At 46.6% G+C, this 16,885-nt stretch overlaps 6 protein-coding genes across 6 annotated transcripts; 2 read left to right on the forward strand and 4 right to left on the reverse strand.

Annotated features, from left to right (window-relative positions):
* Positions 1 to 4: 4 nt before the first annotated feature.
* N7495_002800 (Rab geranylgeranyltransferase subunit beta BET2) lies at positions 5 to 1,216 on the reverse strand (the record flags this gene model as incomplete). The annotated part of the gene is made up of 5 exons (XM_057205469.1): positions 5 to 47; positions 98 to 222; positions 273 to 724; positions 781 to 1,066; positions 1,121 to 1,216. The coding sequence occupies 5 exons, from the start codon at positions 1,214 to 1,216 to the stop codon at positions 5 to 7; spliced, it is 1,002 nt and encodes a 333-aa protein (XP_057066076.1).
* A 4,175-nt stretch (positions 1,217 to 5,391) lies between these two features.
* N7495_002801 (uncharacterized protein) lies at positions 5,392 to 7,542 on the forward strand (the record flags this gene model as incomplete). Its single annotated transcript, XM_057205470.1, has 3 exons — positions 5,392 to 5,968; positions 6,032 to 6,710; positions 6,771 to 7,542. The coding sequence occupies 3 exons, from the start codon at positions 5,392 to 5,394 to the stop codon at positions 7,540 to 7,542; spliced, it is 2,028 nt and encodes a 675-aa protein (XP_057066077.1).
* An 889-nt stretch (positions 7,543 to 8,431) lies between these two features.
* N7495_002802 (ribosome biogenesis protein RRS1) lies at positions 8,432 to 9,127 on the reverse strand (the record flags this gene model as incomplete). Its single annotated transcript, XM_057205471.1, has 2 exons — positions 8,432 to 9,026; positions 9,084 to 9,127. The coding sequence occupies 2 exons, from the start codon at positions 9,125 to 9,127 to the stop codon at positions 8,432 to 8,434; spliced, it is 639 nt and encodes a 212-aa protein (XP_057066078.1).
* Positions 9,128 to 9,430: 303 nt separating this feature from the next.
* On the forward strand, positions 9,431 to 11,004 carry N7495_002803 (mitochondrial 37S ribosomal protein mS29; the record flags this gene model as incomplete). The annotated part of the gene is made up of 2 exons (XM_057205472.1): positions 9,431 to 10,055; positions 10,118 to 11,004. 2 exons carry the CDS (start codon positions 9,431 to 9,433, stop codon positions 11,002 to 11,004), a joined length of 1,512 nt encoding a protein of 503 aa, XP_057066079.1.
* A 235-nt stretch (positions 11,005 to 11,239) lies between these two features.
* On the reverse strand, positions 11,240 to 12,640 carry N7495_002804 (uncharacterized protein; the record flags this gene model as incomplete). The annotated part of the gene is made up of 4 exons (XM_057205473.1): positions 11,240 to 12,025; positions 12,089 to 12,311; positions 12,382 to 12,468; positions 12,519 to 12,640. 4 exons carry the CDS (start codon positions 12,638 to 12,640, stop codon positions 11,240 to 11,242), a joined length of 1,218 nt encoding a protein of 405 aa, XP_057066080.1.
* A 420-nt stretch (positions 12,641 to 13,060) lies between these two features.
* Positions 13,061 to 15,877, reverse strand: N7495_002805 (uncharacterized protein; the record flags this gene model as incomplete). The annotated part of the gene is made up of 1 exon (XM_057205474.1): positions 13,061 to 15,877. One exon carries the CDS (start codon positions 15,875 to 15,877, stop codon positions 13,061 to 13,063), a length of 2,817 nt encoding a protein of 938 aa, XP_057066081.1.
* Between the last annotated feature and the right edge of the window lie 1,008 nt (positions 15,878 to 16,885).

Genomic DNA, 16,885 nt, shown 5'->3' on the forward strand with positions numbered 1-16,885 from the left:
TTCATCATCGTGCAAAGCATCGGGTAATAACAGATTTAGGCATGCAACTTTCATGTGGTTAGCATAAAAGTACTTCAATCAAATCGGGTATACATACTAAACAGGATCTACTTCTTGTAAACCCTCGAAGCCAAGCAGACTTAACCCTGCCAGACCGAACTGGGTGTGATAAACGTCGACCATGTTTCCAGGTCGGTCAGCAAAGCCACCTGCTTCAGGATCCTGTTCCAAGTTAAGCAGGTATAGATACTAGGACTGACAATGTAACTGACCTGACACTGTAAGACAAAACCAGCAAGCTTCTTGCCATCGATCCACTGAAGTCGATCGATCATTGCAAGGCTTGATCCAACCCACCATGTATAACAAGAGTCGGGTAGCTTTTCTGGGCGGCCATTAAACCCACCCTTCTCGATCTGACGTTCACTGAGCCAGGCCCCCAGGCGGTCCTTGTTGACCAGGTCCAAGCGTCCTGCAATGGACAGAGCTCCAATACAGGTAAAGACTTGGCCGGCATGAGACTCAGCACCGGGAGAGATGCCATACGCGCCATCAAAATTCTCACAGCTTTGAACATAGGTCACTGCCTTGGACACATCGACCATGTCCATTAAGCCTAGGAGTGACAGGGCATTGAAGGCACCATACAAGAAGCGAGTATCGGTTTCACCCCACTCATCTCCCATGAAGGAGCCATCATCTTTGTTTTGTAAACTGGCAATAACTGTAAGCGTTTAGCGAGGATATCTACAACCGAATCACATTGTAGGGGTGTCGTACAGGAGCCAACTTTCTCTTTTCCACCTTGGCCTCTCTTCTCCAGTTCATCTACTGCATCAATGGTGACAAGAATCTGGACAGCAGAGACGGTATATAGCATATGGGCATCATGACCGGGAGCGGCACCGAAACCTCCATTCTCTTTTTGACAAGAAAGGACAAAATCAATCGTCTCTTCCCGAGACAAAGCATCGGGATGGCCTAAAATATAAAGGGCAGTCAAACCCCAGTAGACACCATTCAGCCGCAGATGCTCAGTCAGCCAATATTCCAGTTCATTTTTCCGCTATAGTCCGCGTCAACCAGGTCCAGATACGTATGATGAGAAGATAGTACGCACACTGTCTAGGTTCTTGATGTAAGCAACATGCTTCAAGGTATGTAATTCCTCAGAAGGGAAACCTCCAGCCCTGCCAGGGCCAGATACCAAAGCCATACGATGTTGATAGTAGTGCTTATCAAGTATCAGCGGGGCTGATTGGACGGGGTTAATAATTTGAGCGGGGTGAGATATGTCGTTAGTACTTAGTAAGACAGTAAGACTTTTTTAGAGGAAAAGCTTGTTCGGGTTGACCGTTGCCGGGACAGCTGGTTGCTAGAACAGTTTCCGAGGTTGAATTATGCTGTCATGTTCAATGCATAAGCGGTTGGCACCAACAGGGGGCTGAGATTAAAGTGATTATGCGTTCGGACTCCGGACTCCGAGACAAGAAGTCACGTGGTATATAGTATTCAAGTGGATTCAAGCTTAGGCCGCACGGCTGATTGCCCCATACAAATATGTCAATATTCCGGTCATCAATTCCACTTTCATTGTTTCAGACTGAATGGATCCTGCCCCGACATACTTTATGGTTGCAAAAGATATATGGAGGCGGTGTGAAGTAGAAATAGAGTATTATGAACCTAGATAAGTAATGGTTGAATAAACAAGTCTAGGTACTCGGGTAAAAGAGCTGATAATGGAACTGGAAAGTGTGATTGGTTCGCTATAGTCTACCAATATTGAGGACTGATAAAAGTTGGAAAGCCCACCCAAGTGTAGAAAAGGTCTCAGTGGGCATTTTCCACTTTGGTCTCGGAAATTTCTTTTCTTTTCTTTTCTTTTCTTTTCTTTACTTTTATTTTCTTTTTTTATTTTCGTTCCTATCCTATTATGTACCCAGCATATCTAAACATCCCGAGATCTCTACAGGATACAAAAGCACAGAGCATTAAGTACTGTCATTTCGGCCCGTGATCCAATCTGATACGGAAAGACGCCCTGGCCACCATTACTATAAAGAACTTGTCGAAATCTGAAACTCAGAAGAAATTGAAGAATCCAGGATAGGCAATATGTGGGTCTGGTAAGCGCCTTGGACACGTTTTGTTTGACGACTGAGGCTTTGTTAGGGCCTTTTCCCTTTTTATTTTCATTTTAGCCCCTGAAATCCCCTACAAGGGAGTTGCTTTAGCGCCTTTTTTCTGCCAATACAGTCTCTATAATTACACCCAGAAAAGGAATAAATCAATACCTAGTCTAGCCAATAAAAACCCATGATGATCTTTCCCAAATTTACAATCCGCGATTTATGGTTATCCCTACATAAGGACACTGACATAACTGACCACACAAGTCTGGGCTGGTTTTCCCTTCCCCCTGAACTTCCCAGCTTTGAGTGATCTCTTTTGTTCTGAACAGATGATGTAGTAGTTCTCCCTTAGAAGTCTAACTACCTTATGCACTGCATTAGGTACAAGTCGTGGCTGTGGGTTGAGCTCTTCTGCGCCAGGTTTCAAGAGCTGTAAAAGCTTTACTACGGGTTCACCATTAAAAGCCAGTCTAGTAATATTGACACAAGGAAACATATTTCTAGGGAGTTTCCGAATATGTGTGATCCAGTCTGAACCTTTATGAATAGTGTGTATAGTTGTTAAAATCAGCAACTACTAACAACATTATTATCTTGCCTTATAAAGCAAAAGACCGCGCTATGTAAAGCTCATTCCACTTTAGTTTCATAACCTTTAACTACCCTTATTTTTTGGAGCGCCCTTAGGAAACGCCCTTTTGATGTATCTGGTTATTTCGTCCTAACTACACCAATGCCTTGATCTGGAAGGTACTTCAAAAGCTACCTAGGTATCGATATAAAAGAACTTAGATATTGGTTACGCTCCATAGGTAAAGCTTGCTTAAGCAGGTGAGCGACCTATTATAGAGTACCTTAGTAAAAATGAGAAAGAAATAAAAGAGAGAAAAAAACTTACCATAGATTGATGCTATTCAAATGCTTGATCTGCGAAGGGCTAATACTAATCTTGAATGCAGAACTAGTGATGCCGACAAACTGTCTTTATTAAGCTTGAAGAGAAGAGAGAGAGAGACTAGCTATGGACATGTGGCAATATAAGGGATGCGGGTGCGGGTGGCACGTGACGAGCATGAGTGGCACAGGCATGAATGCTAAAGCAGGCACCAGCCTGTTACAATCTGCTTAAAGCGGGCAAATGAGGTAAGTATAATCAGGGGGAAAGGTGATAAGGCTTCTCTTTTTCAGACGGAACATCCTCTTCAGAAACATTTTCCGATATATGTATGCCCATAGATAAGAACAGCGATGAAAATCTGGATCTCTGCTGGTACTATTGGTTCCCATAGTCGTGCGTGAGGTCCTCTAGCACTCTGAGTTACTGGGTATAATTTATTGCCCTCATCTCGCGAGCAAGCTGGTGCAAAGAATAGTAAAATATGATTAGGAGGGGTTTGTACTAATCTAATAAGGTAGGCCGGTCGTAATAAATGGATAGCCCTGGGAGTCTTCGTATTCTACCGTAGAACTACGGTGTAAGTTGAGTAGAGTACTTTTTTACATACATAGATGATAGCCAATCAGAGCTATTTATTAGTAGTGGGTAAACATTACTGTTTCATAAAAGCGGTCAAGCTATTAGCCAGTTATAGCTATATATTATACTCCACTTCGGTATACGCTAAAATAACTTCCCTCCGACAGCGCAGGGGATACTTGATTATACATCCACCCTAGTCAATATAATCTATGTTTAGGATGCTAGGTAACTATGTTTAGACGAACCGAATACGATGAAAAAAGTGTTCCAGTATGATTCATCCATATTCATGTTCTTTGTAATAATGGTTCATCCGGCCATATCTTATACCCGCTACAAGTATAACCATGGATGAAGAAGAGGAAGTCTCTCTCCACCTTCTTCCAATCAACCAACCATTTCAATCATTGCAACGTAAGGTAAACACATAATCCCCATTCCGTGGCTTCAACTGCCAGACCCAGTGGCTCCTTCTAGTGGGGATGAACTTGTATCGTGGAATCAGACATTTTTATGCACTTCTTATACTAGTTTCCATTTTAATTATTTTCACTAGTTTCCTGCTGATCAACACACCTACTATATCCCTCGTAGAACTTATAATTGCAAAAATAACTTTCAAAAATAACTTTCAAAATACTGCTTATAATGGGAATGAAACGGTATGTTTTGTTTCCGTAGATCCATAGATACAGCACTTGGAGACCAAATGACGTCCTCCCCTCAATCAGGGGAAAATCAACTAAATTGATTAATGTCTCCACTGTACGGAGTACTTTGCGATAAGTTGATTTTACTGTAGTAAATTTGCTTTACGGCATTCCCGATGTTCAAGACCTATCTTTTCTATTTTCTTGTATTTCTTTCTTATTCAAGGCGCTTCTAACAGGGAGAGGCTAGAGCGGGCTAATTACTAGTCCAACGATAACTACCTAGTCAGAGCTTTTGGCTAACGCTGCCGCTACGCTCATTAGGGGGAGGAACTTTTGTATCCGAAATTGCCAACCGGTTTCTCCTTGATCACCTTTCCCTTCTTTTTTTTTCCCGTTTCCATTTTCATCTTCTACTTCAGAGATAAAGCGCGTGTTTGCGACTTCCGTCCTCCTTGTCATTGTCGATCCTCGATCCTCGATCCTCGATCCACCGAAAAAGAGGGGGGCAACTGAATTGTCCTCTTGACAACTCCTTGACTTCAGAGGTGATTCAGGATTCTTTACGAACTAAACCAACTATTCTCTCAAGTAATATGAGGGCTTTCTTTGTGAGTATTGTAATGCGCGTGACTTTTTCTCCTTCTCTCTTCCGCCATTGTCTGGGTGACCCGGTACCTGGATGTTGTTGATAAAGACCTTTGAACGACGCGATCCCTGCACCTGTCGGGGTTTCACTGGTCTTTTTTTAGATGGCCTTCTTTTTCCTCCCTTGGAATTGTATTGAATAACCTTACTGATTTTATAACTCTTCTTTCAGATCCCACTTCTTCGATAACCCTTTCCACTTTCCCAGTCTTGCGCATACACGCAATCCACGAATCCACGAATCCACGCATTCACCCCAGCCCTTGTTTGCTCTCAGTCTCAGAGCTCAGCCATAGTCTTACAACAACAGGGGCCTACCAGCGATTAGGTATCTTGTACTGCAAGATACAGTGGGCCTTGTTGCTTACCCCTTCTGACAGCGACAATCACATCCGACGACTCTGCACGACGCAGTGAGCCTGTGCCACAACGCAAACCTGAAACAGCTCCAAATAACCGTCCCCTCCAGTCACATACCATGCCATCACGAAACTCCACTGTGCCCAACTTGGACCTGAGCAATGTCAAATCGAGCAATGTCAAATCAAGCAATGGCAAACTTTCATATCCTCTATCAGCAGGAGCCCAAAGTTCGGGCGGCCTGAGCCCCATGTCTGCAAGTTCGAACAAATCCCATTCGAGTTTCGCTTTGTTCAAAGGTCCTTCGACCATCCGTCCTGTCACGCAAGACTCGAACATCTCAGCGACCAGTCCTACAAGTCCCAACAGCCCGGTCTCACATGGCCACTCGGACACCGAACTCTCGACTGAACCTATTACGCCTGGCATCACAGCCATTCCACAGTTTTTCCCCTCCCCCAAAGACCCAGGGAAGCATGCGCGCGATGCGTCCAAGTCGTTTTTTGGCAATCTGAAGGCACCAAAGTCATCACATCGACAAAATAGATCCGATAGCTCAGAGAACTCAACTTCAACAGACTACTCCAAGAGCTGGAACAACTCAAAAGACCGGAGGTTATCGATGGCACCGAAGATGTCCGAGTCGACGCCAGATTTGCCCGGCAAACTTGCGCGGGCGACCGAGTATGAGAATAGTGGGTGTTCCTTAGGTCTTTTATTTATTTCGTCCAGGACGCTAACAAGATATTGGCAATTAGATCGAAAGAGTCCATCCAAGAACAAGACAGGTCAACAGTCGGACCAAAAGACGGCCAATCCTGAAGCCGATACAGCGCCTGCGAAAAAGAACAAGCGATTTGCAAACCTCCTCACACGCACTCGATCTATCCGAGTCGATGATTCGTCCAAAAACAGAGCAATTAATCGACGACCGTCAACGGGTCTCGCCAAATTAGAAGAGTTCAGCCAAGATCAACCGCAGAGCCAGAATCCATCACAGACAGTAAAACCATCGACAAAGCCTCCGCGACCAACTCGATCGCAACGCCCAGCTGAGCGTCCAACGGAACCCATCCCAATTCCCATCCCCGCTCGCAGTGAATCGAAATCAAATGGAGGATCGATGGTATCGATAACCCCATCTAACTCACTGAGCCAGGTATCGGGTGCATCAACGGCGATCTCCAATTATTTAAAGCTCTCATCAAGCGGCGCTGCGGACCGGCTTGGTAAGGCAGGTAAGGGCTTCTTCGGCAAGATCACTCGGAGTGGCAGCACCAACGAACGGGAGCTGATCAACGATGACACCTACGTTTGCCATATCATCAACCTCCCCCTCATCGAACAGGCTCGAAAGACTCGCATTGCGAAGAAACTCGAAGACTGCAGGGATAAGACCGAGTTCTGGATGCCTGCACTTCCATACCGTTGCATCGAGTAAGTGGCTCATCTGACATTCTCAACCTCTAAGATTCCCAATAGTAACTCATTCTCTAGTTATCTGAACTTTAAGGGCTGCGAAGAAGAGGGTCTCTACCGAGTACCTGGAAGTGGCAGAGAGGTCAAACACTGGCAGCGGCGATTTGATACCGAATTTGATATCAGCTTATTTGACGTGCCTGACCTTTATGACATAAATACGGTTGGGTCCCTGTTCAAAGCCTGGCTTCGAGAATTACCAGAAGAGCTTTTCCCGAAAGCGACTCAGGATATGATCGCAGAGCAGTGCGAGGGTGCGACTACCGCTCCCCAGCTCCTCAAGGATGAACTTTCGAAACTCCCCCCTTACAACTACTACCTTCTTTTCGCAATCACATGCCATCTCAATCTCCTCCACTCATACGTCGATCAAAACAAAATGGACTACCGCAATCTGTGCATCTGCTTCCAGCCTTGCATGCGTATTGACGCTTTCTGCTTCTGGTTCCTGGTTTGTGACTGGAAGAACTGCTGGCAGGGTTGCTGGACTGAAAAGGAGTTCATAGCGAAAGAGCAAGAAATGAATGATGATGAGGAAAATATTAAGTCCAAGCCCTCGGATGACCAACCCCCTCCAAGGCTTGAAATACTTCTTAACTCTTCAAGCCATGAACGTGCCATATCCTCAGGATCCAGCTCACATACCGAAGAAGAGCAGCCGCGACCTCGTCCACAAACATCCGGAAGCCGAAAAGCAAGGCCAAAGAACATTGAGACTAGACCCACACACTCGCGAAGCATCTCACAGCTTCCTGAACTTGGCCCTCCACTCTCACCGATCAAAATTTAAGTGCAGTAGACTACGTTGAAAGCTCTGCAGTACTACTCTCGCTCTCCGCGTTCTTATTAGAACTCGATGAGTGTTGTACTATGCCCTCTCAATCGGCTGGACCGATTTTCCGTCTGTTGAAGCTCACAATACCTAGGAAGACGATAGTTTTGGTTTTACGGCGGAACGATACTCGGAAGACTCGTGAACACGCATTTCATTCCATCCTATATCCTTTCATCTCATGCTATATCCTCTCATTTATCATGCATTCTCTCCTTGCATCCCCCTCTTATACCGGTTTTCATTTTCCCAGTGGCGTTTCTTTGATTCCACCTACTCTAATCTCGAAACATCATTGTCGGAGTGCATGGACTGGCGTCTCAGGTATTGGGGTTTCCTATCATTCTCATTTCCTTCCTTCACGTTCATACATCCCGCTATCTTTCGTACATCAAGGCGAATGAGGGAAAATTTCAATTTTTGCTTCCCTTTGCACATCCCCGGTTGACAGACGAAGATCACGTTATTTTGCTATCTGCTTTATCTGCGTTCAGATTCCCCTTTGCGGCTCTTCCTATCTCATATTATCTCCAAGTCGTCTTACTCTCATTGATTCCCTTTCTGTTCTGGCGTTCTCATAGGATTTGTACAATAGTGGCCGTGGAGGGATTTTCGGTCCAATGGAAAAACCATTAATGTTTCATTTCAATTTAAAACATCTTTTATGAATGATTGTAGAATGAAATATGGAGAAAGTAGATGTGATATGAACAATGCTTTTGGTATGATCACTATTGACCGTTGTAAATGATCTAAAACCACGACTCCAAACCCCCAACGCCCAAAGCGATAAAACAAATGACCTAGAAAGGTAACAGGCGAAAGAGGCACATCAGTTTCAACCACCTCAATTCTTCTTCGCCCGCTTCTCATTTGACCGCTGCTTGCGTTCATTCCGCTTGACCTTTTCTTTACGTTCAGTCCTCGACATGCCTCGGATGTTTCCTCCCTTATCAGCAGCAGTCTCTTCCTTCTTCCACTTGTCCTCAGGAACCTCAACAAGCCACTCGTCCTCGCCCTTGTTCTTGCCCTTGTAGCCCCATCGAGGTACCCACTCGCCAGAAGCCTCGTCGTAAACCAGCTTCTTGCGTCGCTCCTTGTCGGCCAGTGTGGCACCGGGAGTGGTGTTGAATCTTCCAATGCCCTTCTTACGCGCGAACAACTCCCACTTGGTCGGAGGCTTAGGAGTTGGCAGGGGCTTGTGGCGGGGAAGCAGGGTGTTCGGTGGTGGGAGACTCAGGAGCACGCCGTGCTCGGCGGATTGGGTGATGGTGCATGTTGTCAAAAGTTGGTTAAGCAGACATTGTGCGCCATCGCGAGCAGTTGCTCTGAGAGAATCGTTGAGCGACTCGGTTGTTGAGATCTCAAGCGGGTTCGGATCATTGGCCATCAAGTGGCCCAAGTCGAAGGTGTAGGGGGTTGGCTTTGAGACGGTGATAGGGCTAAAATTATATGTTAGTTTTCTCATTCACAGGTTTGCAGATGAGGTAGATTCTTACAGTCTCTCAGACTTTTCAGCGTTGGTCATCTCGACGTCCGCCATTGTAATAAGAATTTCCTCGGGACAGATTTGCCTGAAGAAAGACAAAAAAAAAAAAACTCAGATGCTTCACTGCGGCAGTATCAAGAAAAAAAAGTTGGTTATCAGGAACGCACTTTTCTGCCGCTGGTGACTAAGGCACGAGCCTACCGCCAGCCTAATCAGGGCCAAGCAATTCCATCAAATTATTATGGGTGCATTTCCCTTCCGCGACGACTGCGCAATTCCAAGTCCACCACCAGCCCGCCCTCCCCCTGCCCCGTCCTTGATTCTTCCTACTGGCCGTGGTGCCAGTCCTTTTGATCAATGGCCTCCGCATGGTGCTGGAACTGCCTCTCGCGGCTGCGTCCGACACCACGAGCAAGCCTCCCTCCGCCGGCCCGGATCTCGAGCGCTCCCTTCCACTCTACTGCAGTTCAATATGCCTTGCCCGCTAAGAAGAAGGGTACCAGCTTAACGCCCATGAGATACAGACAGGGTCAAACTCTGCGGAAAAAGAAGAAGAAGACAGTCGATCGCGCACGTCCGCCGGCTGTCGGAGAGCGCAAGGCTTTGCGGAAACGCATTGTGTTGAGCAATCCCAATGCCCTGGAGGTTGAGGGCATGTTAGACCTCTCACCTGAGACTATGGTCGATGCTCGTCTCCGCGGTACTGTTCTCGGCTTGCCTATCACTATGATCGATCAATTGAGAGCCGTGCAGGCTTTCAAGCCTAAGCAGGGTTGGTCTATTTTCCGTCGACCGGGTACCATCATGCGTCGTGATACTCTTGAGATGGGCCGTCTGTTCGATGAGATCTCTGATGCCGAGAAAGGCAAGGTTGTGAAACGGATTGTTACTGGGTTGAAGGGATCTGGCAAGACTGTGCATTTATTGCAGGCTATGGCCATGGGATTCTTGAAGAAATGGGCAGTCATTACAATTCCTGATGGTAGGTATTCTTCTTTTCTCGCGCTATATATATGTACAATGGCTGATTATGCAAATTTCCAGCCCGAGAGCTTGTGTCAGGTGATACCAGCTACGTTCCTATCGAAGGCTCCAAGCCTGTCCAGTACATCCAGCCTAACGCGACATCAGCCTTGTTGATTCGTACTGTAGAGGCCAACCGTGAGCTTCTTGCCAGCCTCCGCATCTCCCAGAAACACTCGGGTCTTGCGGGTCTCAAGCCCACCTCCACCTTGGAAGACCTTGCCAAACTCGGATTCCAGGATCCTGCCGTTGCCTGGCCCGTGTTCCAAGCTCTTTGGACTGAGTTGACTGCCACCGCTCCTGCCCCGGGTCTGGAGAAGGATTTCCAGGCTCGTCCTCCGATCGTGGTAACTGTGGATGGTCTCGCTCACTGGATGAATGAAAGTGCCTATCTTTCACCCGACCTTACTCCCGTCCACTCCCACGACCTTGTCTTCGTGCAACACTTCATCAACCTCTTGAAGGACGGCCAGGCTTCTTTGAAAAATGGCGGTATCTTGCTGTACGCGACCTCGACCTCGAACAACCCCACCGTCTACAGTCTCGAGGTTGGTCTGGACCAGATCACCGCCCGCCAAGAAGGTGTTAGCCCTACTTCCCCAGACTACCCATCAGCTGAGGCTTACAGCAACCCAGACGCCCGCGTTCTGGAGTTGTTCAAGCCTTCAACAAAGACATCAAACAAGGAGGGCCCTCTCGAGCTTCTGAAACTTGGCGGTCTCACCCGCGACGAAACTCGTGGTTACCTTGAGTACTTCGCCAAAAGTGGCCTGGTTCGCGAGGCTGTCAATGAAAAGTGGGTTAGCGAGAAATGGAGTTTGTCAGGCGGCGGCGTCATCGGCGAGTTGGAGAAACTCGGTCGTCACGTTCGCTCCACCGCCCAGCCTCTGCCAGAGCACCTCTCTTAGATTATACCTGACCTTCTGCATATGGGATCCTCTATGCATCCGGATCTTACAGGTGCTGTATAGTAAATGAGATGTTGGAACTTTGTCTCACGCCTCTTCTTGTACTTCTACAAGTCTTATAAAGTCTCCCTTGGTTTGTCTTCAGTGTTTGTATGCATATAATGGATGTTTTCTTTTCTTGGATCATTTCCCGAAATATATCGTAAGTAATCTTTGGAAGCCAGTTATAGGATACCTACATATCAAGCAGCCCCTTCGGCACAATAGGCCTTTCAATCCCCGGATAATCAAACCTAGCAGCAACCTTCATAATCTCCTGATTCCCAGCCCATGCCTCCTTATCAACCCCCCTAAAGAGGAAATTCATCGGAAACCCAACATCAAACTCAACAGCCCCCTCAATCTCCCTCATATCCTCCTCCCCAAGCACAAGCGTCAACGCCTCAATATTCCCCAACAAATGCTCCACCTTTCGCCCGCCCACAACCGGGTACACATACGGAAACTTATGCATCAGATACGCCAGCGCAACGCTAGTGATGGCCGTATCGTGACGCAATGCAACATTCTCAAGGACTTTTGAGATGGCTATATCCGTTGAGCTTGGCTGCGTTTGACGTCCTGGGTTCGGGCCGGCCGCGAGCAAGGTGCGCTCGATGGTCGTTTTGAATTGGCCTGCGCCTAGCGCTGCCCACGGGCAGATTCCCATGCCTTCCGCGCGGCACATTGGGATTATGTCTCGTTCGAAATCGCGGGAGGCGGCGTTCCAGCGGCCCTGGTAGACTGAGAAGGGGCGGAGACCGTGGTCGCGAGCATCTATGTCAGGGTTACTGGATGCATGGATATAGTTGGAGTCTGGTTGGAGCTTAGGGTCTTTCTTACATTGGTTTGCTCGACTCACAATCCATGCTGGCGTATCACTTATACCAAGGTAGATTACCTTGCCGGATGTGACGAGCTGATTTAGCGAGGTCATTACCTCTTCAATTGAGGTGCTCCAATCCCACCAGTGGACATAGAGCTGCAATCTGATATCAGCCAAATTCTGCCGTCTCCGCAGGGCTTAAATGTAGAGATATCTTACTAAATCGATATAGCTCGTGCGCAGGTTTCTCAAGCTATTTTCCACAGAGACCCTCAAGCCCTTCGCGTTACTGCCAATGTAGTTGGCCTGGATCTCGGAAGGGTTGTGTTTTCTGTACCCCGAGGTATACTTCGTAGCTAGAACGATCTCGTCGCGATTGCCCCGGGTTTCAAGCCATTCGCCGAGCCATGTCTCGGATTCTCCGTCGTGGTAGTTGTTGGCACTGGCTCATTCAGTGTTAGGACGGAACCGGGCTCTTTCAAGGGGAAAATGAATGGATGTGATTGCCTTACGTGTCGATGAAGTTACCGCCTTTCTCGTAGTATGTATCTAAGATCTTGAACGAGTTTTCCTTGTCACATTCTCCTGTCAAACCTTTCCTGTTTTGGATTAGGTACTGACAAAGTCAAGTCTTTCGTACTTCACTTACCAGCTTTCTCCAAAGTTCAATGTCCCCAGACAAAGTGGGCTTACTTTCACCGCTGCTGTGGGTGCAAGAAGACGGTATCGACCAAGATGAGACTTGGGATCTGGACCTGGAGCCATAGACATGATTTTTATTCTTTAGGGGATGTTGCTATGTTGTTTCTAAGCGAATTGACAGCTTCAGGGAGTGAGATGGCTGATATTATGTGGTCGACTTCCCGCGCTTTCCGAGTGAATCTCGGACAGCGATGATATGCATGTAGGTCTCAGCATCACGATGCGTCATGCGCTGGAATTTATGCATTATTACGGATTCTACTCGGCTATTTTCAGCTGCATCGGATTACTAAAGCTCCGGTCTTAGTTACTAAGTAGCCAATTAATCGAATGTTTGTTTACGTCCGAAGTGTGCGCTGTTCATCATATCTGATCTATCATATAAAGTAGTGTCCTTTTTGAGGTCCTCAACTTAAATCATCAATATCACTATGGAAATATGACTAGTTCATCCATAACTCCATATCATCTACCATGTCGTTATCTTTCTCATTTCCCAACTCGAGCCTTCTTCGCATCTAGTTCGATATTCGATTCCTGCTCTTTTGTGTACTTTCGTTTCTTATCTTCGTCGAAAGCCACCAATCTCTGTTTCCATTGAGCATCTGTCTCTCCAGTCCTTCTTTTCCTCTCTTCTCTGCTAGTTTTTCCATACGCACGAGGGGTATCCATGAGAAAGCCCTGTGGCCCGTCGTTTAGTTGGGGTTTCCCGTAACCCTCATTTCCAATACGACGCCGGATAACCACTCTGCCGTCTTCGATCTCTGCATATTCACCAAATCTTCTTATATTTTGAGGTGCAACCTGTTGATGCTTTGGGGTATCAAACTGACCTGTCAAGATACTCTGATCGCTATCGTAATAAGGACTAGGCAGCTGAAATTTTGGGTCATAGGTGGGCGGTGGTACCTCTTCCTTGCAAGCTGGACAGTCGCAGACATCACCGAAGAACCGGATAGCGCGATTCTGAGAGCGGAATTTGCCGTATCGATAGCGAATACTGATCTGCTGCCCAGCTGCGATGTCTTCGGTGGCCCACACAACTACTCGGTTAGGAACCTTCTTATCGTAGCCCCAGTCTGCATTATTCTTTCCTCGACAGGCATGGTTGAACATGCTCAGCCCTGGGAAGAGATATAGGTTCGGGAACGAAGGATCCCAATCCGTGAAAGGCGTTTTCTGCTTGATTTTCAAGTCTTGATCATTTGGAAGCTGGGGGTATTTGAATTGATCTGTGTGGAGCATGTCAGGCACGTTGCCTCGACGTCTATGCTCCCACGGCACGACGTTGGTGAGAAGCTTCCGCATCACAATCTGGATAGCCCACGTATCGAAGGTGAGGTCACGGAAGATATCGACACCCAGACACTGGAGGATATCAAACGGTACAACGATATTACCACGCAATGTAAAGGGGAAGTAACTCTTCGACCAGGAAAGTGCTTGGTCATCTAATACAAGAAGCTCGTCGATCTCATGTGGAGAAATATATGGATCACCAGATTTTTCCCGGCGGTGGAGTGTGATCTCAAATACATTTCTCAAAAGCAAACTCATCGTTGTGCCAAAGTGCTCGTTACTGTGGCTTATATGCTCCAAGCCCTGCCAGTTAGCGATGTTGGATCGCATCGTGTCATACAGCCAGGTCCAGTCTTTGCCACAGCTAGTGAAGTGATAGTTCTGCCGGGCAATTTGCAGACAGGTCATTCCCTCGGGCGTAATTGTCTTGCAGAATATCTTGCCATCTGTACTGGGTCTGTTCTCTTCAGGCATCAAGCATTTGCAGGCTAGGGTTTTATCTGCAGCAAGCTTGGCTGCTCTTTCCACATCTCGTTTAGGTATCAAAGTCTGGCAATTTTCACACCGGACTTCATCTTGCTTTGCAGTTTCATCCAGAGCCATTCTTCGGGGCGGAAGATGACTGCGAATAGTTGGCTCTTCAAAATAAATCAGATCCCCTTTATTGATGGGCTTTTTCGCGCAGACTTCAAGTCCCATGAAATTTTCACGCGGAGTAGTAATCTGTCGGACATTTATATTCGGACCTGAGGACTGGAAAACGTATTTGTTCAATTTGGCCAGGAAACTGGGTTCTGTCCGATCCAAGTCTTCCTGATTGAATGGATATCTCTCACGAGCTGAGATCGCACCCGTAAATCTCTCATGCCAGAAGAGGTTCGGAGCCCATGGTCGTTTGTCATAGGCTGTCTGCGCGGCTAAGGTGACCCTTTTGCGAAGCTCAGGCACATATTCGTCGCGAAGCCTGGTTTTGACGGTATCCCCTTCGAAAAGGCCGGCGCGCAGCTCAGTCCCAGAGTTCACACCTAATAGGCAGAGAGTGCTGATGTTGTCAATTGCTTTCATCAGAGGGGTGATAAACTGGTCAACGCCGCTCTGTCGCATACGAAGAAGCTCTGGTTTCAGTGATCCGCCTTTTCGAGGATCGGCGAGGAAATGCTGCTCGATAGCGTGCCAAACACGCGGATACAGACCAGGTCGACGAGAGTGTTCGTCTTCTTTGAGCAGCACATCACACAAGATTTTTGCACGCCAGGCATCTCCGAGCGCCATGTCAAAGTGCGCTAGTTGGTACCAGCAGTAGGCGCGGCTGGTCCAGTAAGCAGGGTTGTACGGACTCAGATGAATAGCAAATGTGTACATGTCCAGCGCATTGGTATAATGGCTTTTTGCTGGTTGCAATACGTATTTTTCGGGGCGTTTAATTCCCCAGTGAGAAAGGTTGCTCATTCGCATGATGCCGCAATGTGTTTCGACCTCGTCGTCAACGAGTCGGGCTATGAGTCTATCCCGGCTTCCAGCTGTTTTGAGTCCTCTCAGAGTGAGTTCGTCTTTGATTGCTTTCGTCTCCCAGACCGCAATCGTTTTAATAGGAGATCCAAGAATGATGTCCTTTTTAAACGGTGTAATTATCTCAGCTGTATTCCATAACTTTGTGAACAGAAATTCATCTTGAAAGTCCACAGCTTCGACGGCGGATGTTGGAAGGAAAGGCCGACTCATCAGGTGCTCGTAGACATTGTTGACCAATACATGGACCTCCTCGGTGATTGGTGCTCTGGTGTCGGTATATGGGCGGCCTTTCATTCGTTTCCAATGTCGTCCCAGACGAGTATCTGCTTCGCTCCACACAATCTGGGCAAGCTTTGCATCTACCTTGGTCACATATGGGCCTAGTTGGATTTCGTCAAAAACATCAGGGCGTGGGAAGTGTTTGGGACTCCGACTGATAGTTCTTTGTGAAGAGCGCATCTTGTGTTTATCGTCGGGAGCCGCATATTCAGCCATATTTTTCACTCTGATACTACTCAGGTAATACTTGGTATGAGTCAAACTATAGAGGTGAGTATGAGAAAGATGTTTCGAGTTCTGTGACGAGTTCTCTAGCCCTTTTATTAACTTTCAATGCTTTGGATTGAATCCCCTTAACAAAGACATCATATAGACAATGAGACTTTCAATTACCATGTAAATGAAGAAAAACCAAGCTAGTTTACTATAGCTAGGCCTAATTATAGCTCATTTACGAGTATGGATGTGTTGATGATTTCCTGGATAATATCTTGATGCCCAAGGTAACTTCACACATAAACAACATCGAAACAGGCTAAACAATGTCTAGCCGTAGAAAGCAAATGTGTTTTGTCTGCTTCCACAGATATTTGAACAAAGCAAACAGGAAACTATCTTTGGATAATCTTGATTTATTCTTACTATTGGAATTCTTGAAAATAGTTGTTTATGAACAAAGAATCACCTCGCATAGACCATCTAATTCTGGAAATGTGATTAGACAAATAGGCTATGTCATTGAGGTTATGAATACGCATGAGATAGAATTCTTTTTCTCTGTTTTTTCTTCTTTTATTTTCGTCTTTAAACACCTTCAGGACTCTCTCGCCCATGCTTGGAAGGTTTTAATAGACTACACCCTTCTGTATCTGTGCTCTACCTTGGTGAATACCCAAAATGTACTGGATAAAGTCATTATCTAGATCAAAGACAAGCTAAATATTAATTTTAAACTACTAACGTACTACGGAATAATTGTGGGTTCCCGTGGGCACCTAGCCCTAACTAGGGATCTCTCACTCTCACTTCACTTTCTCACTCATACGGAGTGCGTCCACTTTCATTTTCATATAACTGCTTCGCTCATACATAGTCAACCCCTACATGTTCTATTCGCACGTGAGCTTCCTACTAAATCTACTTATTCTCTTCTACCTACTTTCATTCACTATTCTCACCTCTCAATGCCAGCATCGGATCTGCCACCCTATCACTTGGGTGGAA

This window comes from Penicillium taxi (genome assembly GCF_028828555.1).
Source record: "Penicillium taxi strain IBT 34144 chromosome Unknown utg000002l_segment0_segment0, whole genome shotgun sequence".
Classification (NCBI taxonomy): domain Eukaryota; kingdom Fungi; phylum Ascomycota; class Eurotiomycetes; order Eurotiales; family Aspergillaceae; genus Penicillium; species Penicillium taxi.